Consider the following 11,485-nt stretch of genomic DNA (forward strand, 5'->3'; position numbering starts at 1 on the left):
CCCTAAATTATGGTACTATAAGACGACACTCAGTGCTGCAGTACTATAAAAAAAACCTATTATTACACTCATGTATATTGTACCGATACGATTTCTCTAAACAAACGAACAATCATTCACTTTCTCTCCACATAACTGGGATACTTAGACAGCAACTTGGACTCTTTCGTGAAATGAATACCTACAGTATGTGTTACAAAGGAGAATCTAACCAATGTGTATTAAGGTGCATGAAAAGCTGTTCTTTCACGGTACTGTTATTGGTAGAGTTTATTTGGCCACTGCATTATATGTCAATATAGCTTACTCTTGAGATATCAAGGTGCAAGATTTTTAAATTGATTACACTGACAAAAATCACATAAACTATCTAGGGCCAGCTAGTATACTCAATTTCATATTCATTGCAGAAGAAAATAATAATAAGTAATAAATTCCAATTTTAAATTCCTGCTATTTTCGGAAACTAATGTATACTACTAACATATACCACACGTGAAAGATTGGGAAATCATATTAAAAAAATGTGGAACACATTTACATAGGATTCGCAATGATTAAGGACAAGTATTCAAAGTTAATTAAAAAGTGTTTTATTTTGTTTTTAAAGCCTTTTTTTTACTTTTGAAAATTTTAATCGAAATTTTTCCGATTTAGGAGCTCTTTTAAAATATTTCTGCATGAAGAAAGCAGTGGCGTTCGATTGGATTGAGGTCGTTTTTTCTCTGGACGTAAAGGAACACTGTTGCTGTCGTTGGTGTTGACGTTTGTAGTAATAGACTCAGTCGCCTGCTTAATCTTTTTGGTAAAAGGTACATTTTCGGTTTGAGTTGATTGTTCTGTGGGTGTTGTATGCGCAATACTGCAACTTTCAGCTGTCTGAACATCTATCCTAACTTCGCGACTTAACATAACAAGACCAATTGCAGCTTCTATTTCATTATCAGTGTGATTGCTGTTGATGGCAACTGTTGATAGAGTATATAAAAAAATTATGTTTGTAATAATAGATTATACTACAAGAATTACCAAGTTCATTACCACTGTTAGATAGTCGGCGTTTCCTAACATTTAGCGTGTTGCTCTTTTCATGCGATGCGGAGATATCTTCGTTTTCTTCTAATTTAACGGACATTATTATTTAAAATCTGAATAATTACTGACTCACATCTGTGGAGGCAGACTGCTTTTAAAGGATATGGAGTGATTACCTGATTTTCAATTTGATATAATCCGTACGTCATGGATAGCTTATGAAGTAGCGAATTGCCTAGTTATTCGAACAGGTAGAAGTTGTTTTTTATTTTACGCAGAAATAACTGTGACCTTTAAAAACTAATTGCATTTGAGAACGTAACGACAGCTGCTCCGTTGAATAAAGTACTAGAAATCTTTTTATGGAAATGCATGAACTTTACCCAGGTGATAGTTAATGGAAGATTTTTTACTTTTAAATTTCTTTTATTATGGTTTATATATTATAAATATAAATTAGTTAGCAATAAACTGGCTATAACAAAAATTTTACCTACGCTATACGTACAAATTTATGACTTAAAATAAATTTAAAATTAACATTTACATTCTGTACATAGATTTTTATTGTTTATACTTTATTATTAGTGCCAAATTATGAATGAATTTCAAAGAGTTTTGCAACTTCATTCAAGTCATCAAATTTTTTATTTTGGGTTATAATCGTTCTTGCTAATCCTATGCGATTGAAAAGGTTCCAAAGCAAAATTCCAACGACTTTATCGTTTTTCAAATAAAACACAACGCCGCGACCATAATCATCGGCATTATTAATGTCGCATTTAACATCAGGTAAATCTTTACCAGAATTGGAGACTTCTACTCCGTTGACTTCTACATTAGAGCCTGATAAGTTGTCAGATTTTCTATCTGTTTTCGTTGGTAATGCAAATACACCAACTGTTGGTAGAGATGAGTCCACAAGACCGATGCCTTCATAGCCAATTTCTGGACCCAAATCTGACCAAAACATACTTTGATGTGTATAGGCTTTTTCTGTAAAAAATTATGTTTGAAAATCAAATTTTAAAATATACGTTCTTTAGACTGTTATGAGACTTACTTTTTCCAACCATATTTTCACCAGCTAATCTACCAGAAACTACTGAGTGATCATGATGTTCTACTCGCCTTCGTCCTAACAAGGGGTCATAAAAGCAGGAAGCATCTCCGGCCTAGAAGTGGTTTGAAATGTTTTTCAATTATAAAAATTATACCACATATTATACAAAATAAAATAAAAATTACTATTATATCTTAACTTAAGCTCTTTGGAGTCATTAGAAGTATTAATGGTTTGCTTACATCTCTGATAAATTTATATTTTCACTAATGACAGAGACATCAAAAGTAATGTGATTACATAACCTACATTTAACTTTTGTCTGGCATTACTACGGATCTAACAGGTGGCCTCACCTAAGCTGTTTTATCTACCAACCTAATATTATTTCAAATATGACGTCATAAAAATATTTCATAACGATAACTTTCGATCATGCTATTATATAAAAACCAATTTGATGAAAAATATATAAATTATTATTAGCATTACAAATGTTTCACTTCTTTCAATTGTTCGATCTGCTCGGAGATGTTTGAGTTATTCGAACAATTGACGTACTGAAATGTTTCATTTTATTTTTATTTTTCGAACACAATATGTTGTTGAAACAGATTCGTACATTGAACTCCCGAAACTTACAACGGTAGCTCAGAACTTAATGATCTAAAATGAATTTAAGTAATAGTTGTCAATTTTTACACTAAGCACGTTACATGAAGCAAAAAGAATTAAGTTTAAGTTTAACTTTGTCGAATAATTTGACTGTGTTTATAAGAATCCCTGTTCAAATAGTTACAAATTGGATTTATCGATTTTATCGATACCGGTTTACATATTACATGTAAATAGATGAATGGACGGACAGACATCGGTAAGTCGAATTGTGTCATCATGCTGATTAAGAATATGATCTCTTTTTTACTTTTACTCTATATAAACATCCCGACAAACTTAATACACTATTTACTCACTTCACTTTACAATAAGTGAAGCGTGAATGAAAATAGTCAGACCTAAACTCAATTCACTATAGCCTAATTAAAGAGCTTTAATAATATAAAAGGCACCAATTAATAATTATTTACATTTATACAAAAAGAAGAAACAAAAGAAAAATATTAAATAATTTCACAATACTACTATGGGCACATACTATTATTTCATAATATCTTACCACAAATAAGTTTCTTCTAGCCTCAAGTTCGGCATTTACAACGAAACCACCTAATGTTGAATCAACTTCCAATCCTGAGACATAAGCCATATTCGTATTTGCCTCACAACCAACGCATACCACAATCTTAAGTTAAATAATAGATATATCTCTTATCAAATATTAGCATAAATATATTATGTATAATTACAATATCCGTTAAGATTATCGATCCATTATTAAGTTTTAATTTAACTGAATTTTCATCCCTATAAGCTTTGATCACAGATGAATCTGGAATAACGCAAACACCTGTTGCCTCAACTTTTTTTGTAGTCCACTTGCTTAAATAATCTGGCAGTATTTTGGACATATTTCCCGACTCGGGAAATATTTGATAAACCTTCATACCACATTCTTTTGAATAATTTGCCAATGAGCATGCCAATTCACTTCCAATAAAGCCATTGCCAATGATAGCAATATTTTTTCTCGCATCTGCATATTTTTTAAGACGGTCAAAATCTTCAGGTGACCTGTACACCATTACTCTTTCTCTGACACTCGGTGGAGCGTTACTGAATACTTCTAAATTTTTTGGTGCACAGCCTACAAAATGAAAACAATAAAAATTATTTATTTAAACTATCAATGCCAGAAAATCTTACCAGTTGCAATGAGGCATTCATCGTAAGCAATTTCATAACCGTCACTTAACACAGCTATTCGTTTTGCTGGGTCAATTCTTTTTACTGTAAAACCTTGAGCTACGGCAATTCCACCATTAATACTATCCATTAATTTAGTTGGATCAACAAAAAACTCATTAGGTTCAAAAAATATACTACGTTCTGCACCCGTCCATTGCTTGAAACGATAATCTTTTTTATCAGCTTCGTCTTGTGCAGAGTACCATAATTCCTTTGATAGAGGTGGACGCATGTAAGGTTTGTTAAATTCATTTGTAATCATCAAAACCTAATATATTGTAAATGAATTAAAAATGTAAGAAAACTTTTGAATTTCGTACCTTTGCTGTTGGATCATTTGATTTTATCGCACGGAATGCGGAAAATGAAGCAGTTCCACCTCCTATCAGCAAATATGGAACATGATTTGGTAAGTCGGCTGAACTCAATGGCACTAAAATTTAAAAGTTAGAATTATACTATTCTTATAAGAAAAAATATATAGAGTACTTGTTTGTTGTCCTATCATAGCAGCAGAAGCTTTATCTCCAGAGTCTTTATCGTTATCACCTGACAACAACCAATAAAGCTTGAAAAAAATATTAATATTATATATTAATATTGATAATCTTAATATTTTAAGAGAAATATTAAATTTACCAGTCCTCCTGCACCAAGCGCAGCCAACGCACCAAGTAGAATTTTACAAGTTCTAAGGCTTCCTGCAAGTTTGCTACAATCATCTCCGTCTTTTCCATCGCCATCGTCAGGGCCGCCAAAACCACAAGGATTGGCTGCAGCTGCAGCACTTTTAGCACAAGGGTTTCTCTTAGCAGGTCTTTTACAAGGATCATAAGGCTCCTCGATACATCGGGGGGCCTGGCTTTTTGGCTTGGAACTGCTTTTAGACTGAGATCTGGGGCAGTCAGTATATCTGTAACTGCCACTAGCCATAGGAGAGACATGAGACCTACTACTGGTATTCCATCTTCCACAGGGATCGTAAGGATCTGCATCTTCTTCCATTTCGCCAATATTTCCACAAGGACTGATACTTTTACTACTTTTACTAATTTTGTTAGAACCGTAAGATGATGTACCATCTCTGCCTGTATAAGACGGTGTGCAGTCTCTGCCTGTATAAGAAGATGTGCCATCTCTACCTGTATAAGATGATGTGCCATCTCTACCTGTATAAGATGATGTGCCATCTCTACCTGAATAAGATGGTGTCCCATCTCTACCTGAATAAGATGATGTGCCATCTCTACCTGTATAAGATGATGTGCCATCTCTACCTGTATAAGATGATGTGCCATCTCTACCTGTATAAGATGGTGTGCCATCTCTACCTGTATAAGATGATGTGCTATCTCTACCTGTATAACATGGCGTGCCATCTCTACCTGTATAAGATGATGTGCCATCTCTACCTGTATAAGATGATGTGCCATCTCTACCTGTATAACATGGTGTGCCATCTCTACCTGTATAAGATGATGTGCCATCTCTACCTGTATAACATGGTGTGCCATCTCTACCTGCATAACATGGTGTGCCATCTCTACCTGCATAAGATGGTGTGCCATCTCTACCTGTATAACATGGTGTGCCATCTCTTCCTGTATAAGATGATGTGGTATCTCTACCTTTACAATCTACACCTCTTAAAAGTTCCGTATTCAATGAAAGTTTTCGTTTGTTTTTATCCTAAAAAGAGAAAATAATTAATTTTTACAAATAAAAAACCGAGACGGTTGCTTGCTTGTGATTTTTTCTTGTACACTGAGCAATCGTCTTCTCTTGATTGATAAGAATTTTGATTATAAGGAGGAGAGCAAGTGGAATCGGAAGAAGCGGGAAGTTTGGTGGAAACACAGGGTTCGTTATTTGGATGTTTGTTACACTGTAATTTAGTTCGAGCTTCCAATGTGCGTTTTTTTACCATTTGATATAAACTATTATGTGCACCGCGTGATCCAACTGAAAAGAAACGTACAATAACTAATATGCCCAATTTTGAATAAATCATCAACACTTTAACAGAAATGTAATAACAAACCAATAACATCGCTTAAATAACATTAAAACATAACCTCAACTTACCTGTGCCCGGTACATTGCCATTTGCCAATATAACTGCCCGCCGACAAAATTTAAACCTCGCGCACCTGAACACACAAATACTCATTGCAATTTTAAATGCTTATGTATATAAATGCAATCAAAAATAAAAATGTTTAATTCAATAATCAATAAAAAATAAAATGACTCCTAGGAATGTTGCACTATTCCTGCTTGCTCTTCTTTTCGTGTTCAATTCGGCAATCAAAAATTATTTTGACACTTATTGGCGCAATGACGTTTGAGTATGACAGCTCGCTTTTCTCAGCAACTCCCGCCGCTAGTGATGCAATTAATGACCTAGGCATGTGTACTCGCTGGCAAAGAGTTGTTGAAAAATTTGTCGCAAATGCTAGTATAAAAACGTGTCTGCCGTTTTATACTATTTCGAATGGTTAACCATTGGCCTACAAATTTTGAAATTTTATGATATTTTTTTTATAATTCAATATTGTTGTCAAACATAAAATTTAAAACGTTGAAATATATTTAATATGTAAAACAATTTTTATACATTTCGTTTCACAAATCTATTTTACATCATTATTATTATTTTTTATATGGTAACTGTATGATAAATGCATATACATATGCCTATATATATATATATATATATATATATATATGTGTGGGTGAGAAGCAATTTTTTATAAAATAATTTTCTAACATACGAATTTATAATTGGAACTGATTTTATGATATGGCTACTAGTATAGAAGAGGCAAATATTTTATATATTATATAGAAACTTCAAGTGTAACATATCTAGAAATGGAACTCTGTTATTATAGTCTTTAATATATCAAAAATATTATATATATGTATTCTAGTACTAAGAAATTAAAAAAAAAAACATGTATGTATTATGTAGCGAGCATTGAAATCTCCCATTTGGTTTACCATCAACTTAGCCTAACTCGCACACGTCCTTAATAGTTCTCCAAATGTTAAAATTCTGAATATCTGAAATCAATGTAGATGAGGCATTAATGTCATTCTAATTTATACGGCGTTTACATTGTGAGATTAAAAATAAATTAAACCAATAATCGAGATTAAAGTACTAATCTCGTGGTTTAATTTTAGATTTCCCATACAAAAGTTGATCTCCTTTTGGTCGAGACTAATTTTTTATTTCTCTAGATTTCTCTAATGATTACCTATCTGTGCAATTCTGCAAATGGTTTAATATCGTAGATTTTTTTACGATCTTAGAGGAATTGGAAAAGAAAAGTTAAATTCTATTTAAAATAAACATTGAATATTTAAGAGTAAATTTTTAACACATTTGTTTAAAAATAGTTTTGTACATAATTATAAATAAAATTTGTTATATTATTGTTATAAAACTAATTATTAAATTTATATTTCCTCTTTTTTGTACAAAATTGTAATTAAATGCTTTATGTACAAAAATTTATCAAACATACGAAACAAAACACTACAAGAGAAACACCAAAATTAATCTCCGAAATATAATGTAAACAGTAGAGATTAAAAATGCAGATTAACTTAATCTCGTTCTCTTAGTTAGATAGTGTTATGGACAATTTACACAATGAGATAAAATTAACTGAAAAAACAAACTGTGTTTCGAATTTAGTTCCTAATCAAAATTCATGATAGCTACCAATAATATTATAGGTCTGTTTCACGAGCTACTCGTAGTAACTTAGTTTACACAAGTGTGTTCCATCAGCAAATTTTCTAGTAAATGAGAGAATCTGAGAGAGCGTAACATCTTGTCGAAAATTGAAAATGCTACACAGACTTTACTTGTACATTTTATTTCAAGTAAAATTCGTGTTGATTTGTGAATCAGCTGTTTTGGTTTGAATTTAAATTTTCGAATTGTTTATTTGCTCGGCACTGGTAAAATTAAAAAGAATCTAAAATTTTATTTGTAGCAACTGTTATAAGTAAACAGTGAAATGGATAAAAACATAATAAATATTTTGTTAAGTGAACTAAGTATTACAATAGAACTAGAATATAAAGTAATCAATACATTTCGAGACATTGACTCTGATGATGATTTAGAATTGGTAAATTTATTATTATATAAAAGAAAACGAAAACGAGTGTGTGTAAAAAATTATATACAAGATATTGTTTCGAAATATGACGACAAGGTATTCAAAAGTCATTTCCGCATTTCGCGGAGCCTTTTTAATTCTTTAATTATAAAATTCATGGCTTCGAACCGGAATTTTTTCCGTTTCAGTGCAAAATAAAAAAAATATATGTTCGGTTGCGGTTGTTCTGACATAAATATCGATTTCTTTATGTTTTCGGTTCGGTTTCGACCCGGTTTTAAACACAAAAAATATATCGGTTAGGTTCCGGTTTTCGGTTCACCAAAATATTGGTTTTTTCGGTTCGGTTTCGGTTCGAAACACTAATAAAATTCTCCCTTTAGCAACAAACTGCTGCGATATGATACAATGTGTAAATTATTATTATAAAATTTTTCTGTTTTTCATAATGTATTTTGCGCTCTCATTTTTCAACTTCTATTTCTGTTTTATTTTTCAAAAAACAGCTGTTCTCACCAGACTTTACGAAAAGCTGTTTCATGAAAATTTGTGTAAAAAGCGTAATCTGGCATTTTATTTATGTTACGCTCTTAGTTTGTATTTTACTTATGTTTTACTCGAGTTTTACTACGAGTAGTTGGTGGAACAGGTCTAATCTGCTATTGACCCTTGTTTTACTATTGAAATCAACAATAATTTGTTATGACAGCTAAAAATAGAATCGAAACTCTCGTGTGAATTCAATATTAGAATTGCGTGATTGAGCTTTATTTGCACAACATATTATCAACTATTTTGAAAAATTTTTCATACAAAATCTTAACTTGCTAAAGACATGCTAAATATTTAATTTCATCTTCTCAGCTATTGTCATCGTTTTAGGGACGATTTTAAAAGTTTTAGAGAACTCTGATTTATTCACATAACATGCACTTATGATGTTTATATTTAGCATTTCAGTACGATGATAGAAATCATGCTAAATAAAAATTGTGAGAATTCCTGGTATAATGAACCTTACTTTCATAGTCATTTGCTTGTAATTTCAAATATGTATTCTATGCGCTCTTTACGATATGTGCAATGTGCACGTCCCAATTTGAATTATATGGCAATAGTGGAGGCCGTTGAAATTAATTCGTAGAGTAGGTTAAAACTTCTTGCTAACCAGCTAAAGAATCAGAAATAGTAATAATCTACCTAAAAAGTTGAAGAAAATGTAACCTTCAATAGCACACCAATTCTATCAACTAGGTCTCTAAACTGCTATTGCTAGCAATGGGTCTATGCGTGATATCTTGGTGCCAACCAATTCATTCTAATCTAATGTGAATAAAATAAAAACAAACTGTGACTGAAAATTTCATGTATCATTAACTAAATTCTATATTTTAATTTTTGACTGCAAAGGAAAACAACTACACAAGTACATCTGTTTGTGAACAGTGAGTAGAAATTCTATGCGCTGTTCAATTAGGTCCCTCTAAATATGGACAAAAAAAAACGGTCAATCGATGTCCGAATTGACGGCTGGAATTATAAATCCCTCCTTAAAATAATTTAATTATCATTTAAGTTTAAAAATAAATGTTCCCCAAAAAAAAAATAAAGTATATTAGATGCTATTTAGTTTACTACTTTGAAAGCTCCGATGAAAAGTCATATCTCTTAACAATACAATGTTGTAAGTCCCTAGTTTTCATTTTTCATATCAAGTACATTCTTTTAAATGGATAGTTAACTCCCAATCATAATTGCCGGTTCTATCAAAGAGCTTTCTGATTAAAGATTAACCGATTAAAACAGCTTTCATTATTTTTTTTTATTTTGAAATTATTTTATGACAGTAAGAAGTACAGGTAAAGAGTTAATGGCTCAAAGGTTAAGAAAAAAGATTAAATAAAAGATGTACGTTAACTGGCCATATATGAATGTAAAACTAAATTAGTATTTTATTTAAGTTTAAATTTTAAACTTAATTTGTGGCATAAAAAACATACCCAGAGAACGAGTAACATTTCAGTAGTCTACTGAGGTTATAGTTACACCTATTGACAATGGTATTTCTATATCTCACGTCCAGGCTGACATCCTTCTTGTTATAACTGGCAGTGCCAATATAGATAAAAATCTTGACAACTTTGAAATTATCGTCACCAATCACTAGCTTACCATTAAGAGATATACATTTCTATTAATACCTAATATATACTTTGTTCTGCCCTCATTTACAAACAAGTTTATGCAAATATTATTTTTCAATAGCAGAAAGGTTGTAGTGACACATCACACTTTCAACATCCAATGATATAACTATAGCAGCGAATGAAAAGAGTTGGACATATTTGTAGAATTATGTGTGGTGCCATTACCATTATGGTAATCACCTATCCTGCGCACGATCATTTGCATGATGAAGTAAATTAATTGTTAACTGTAGAATTAACTGTAGAATATATTTTTGGATACTTAATAAAAAAAGGGTTTAAGAAAACCGATTATATTTCTAAGCGCAATTCGTCTATATTTACTAAATATCGCTCACCACTTACAATTTCACCTTCGGCAAAGATATTGCATCTATACGGATTGGAACACGCAACATTGAAGCATTGAAAGCCAGTGTATTCATCTTCCTTATTTGTTAGAGTATTTATTGTAGGTCACCTTTATTATATGAATGAATGAATATATACCACGCTTTTAATGCAAAATGAAAATATTTGACAGCTAAAATTACAATCAAAACTCTCGTGTGAATCCAGTATTATACACGACAACAGTTCAGCAGCTACTAATTCTTATTTTCAATGTACATTACTGTGATGTGCTAAAAAGTTTCGATACGGTTTAAGTATGCGTTTCGGTTCGAATTTAGATGAGTAGAGATGTTATATAAACGGGGTAACAGTTCTTTAAAAAAATAATTATATTTTTGACTTTTCAACAAATTTCTTGATAATGATTGCAACATCGCCTACTTCTTTAACATAGGCCTACTACTTCTTTCAACATAGATTTAAATTTAATTTTGCTTAGAAATATGTTAGATGGTATTAAATTATGATCGAGACATTTCACAGAACTCGAAAAATCGATCTGGTGTCGTACTTACAATTGAGTTGATTGGGTTGAGTTGGTTAAGTTGATTTCATTGTTTTATATAGTCCGCATTCACTTCATTGCTGGTCTTTGCCATTTTTGCGACAGTAGCCCGATTTCACGTTTATAAAACATGTGATCATTAAAATATATAAATAACATATTGTTATAGTTATAAACAATTCGTTATTATATACTTTTATTAATCTTCTGGTGCAATAATAAACTAGAGAAAGCAGTTTTCAATTGATCAGAGTCCTGTGAGCTTAATAGACCTTTT

General features: G+C 31.5%; 1 protein-coding gene across 3 annotated transcripts; it reads right to left on the reverse strand.

The window, feature by feature from the left end:
• Window positions 1-1,583: 1,583 nt before the first annotated feature.
• On the reverse strand, window positions 1,584-11,018 carry LOC119687577 (putative apoptosis-inducing factor 1, mitochondrial). Of its 3 annotated transcripts, XM_038101937.1 has the most exons (11): window positions 10,656-11,018; window positions 6,050-6,474; window positions 5,709-5,926; window positions 4,604-5,653; window positions 4,454-4,532; window positions 4,285-4,397; window positions 3,923-4,232; window positions 3,466-3,863; window positions 3,276-3,401; window positions 2,099-2,210; window positions 1,584-2,031 (listed from the first exon to the last, which is right to left on the reverse strand). In XM_038101937.1, the coding sequence occupies exons 2-11, from the start codon at window positions 6,132-6,134 to the stop codon at window positions 1,631-1,633; spliced, it is 2,892 nt and encodes a 963-aa protein (XP_037957865.1). In that variant the 5' UTR covers window positions 6,135-6,474; window positions 10,656-11,018; the 3' UTR covers window positions 1,584-1,630. The 3 variants fall into 3 exon arrangements, with proteins under 3 accessions (XP_037957865.1, XP_037957866.1, XP_037957864.1); XM_038101938.1 differs by lacking the exon at window positions 10,656-11,018 and having other exon boundaries at window positions 5,889-5,926; window positions 6,050-6,530; XM_038101936.1 differs by lacking the exon at window positions 10,656-11,018 and having other exon boundaries at window positions 6,050-6,530.
• Between the last annotated feature and the right edge of the window lie 467 nt (window positions 11,019-11,485).

The sequence above is a fragment of the Teleopsis dalmanni genome, chromosome X, assembly GCF_002237135.1.
Source record: "Teleopsis dalmanni isolate 2A chromosome X, ASM223713v2, whole genome shotgun sequence".
Taxonomy (NCBI): domain Eukaryota; kingdom Metazoa; phylum Arthropoda; class Insecta; order Diptera; family Diopsidae; genus Teleopsis; species Teleopsis dalmanni.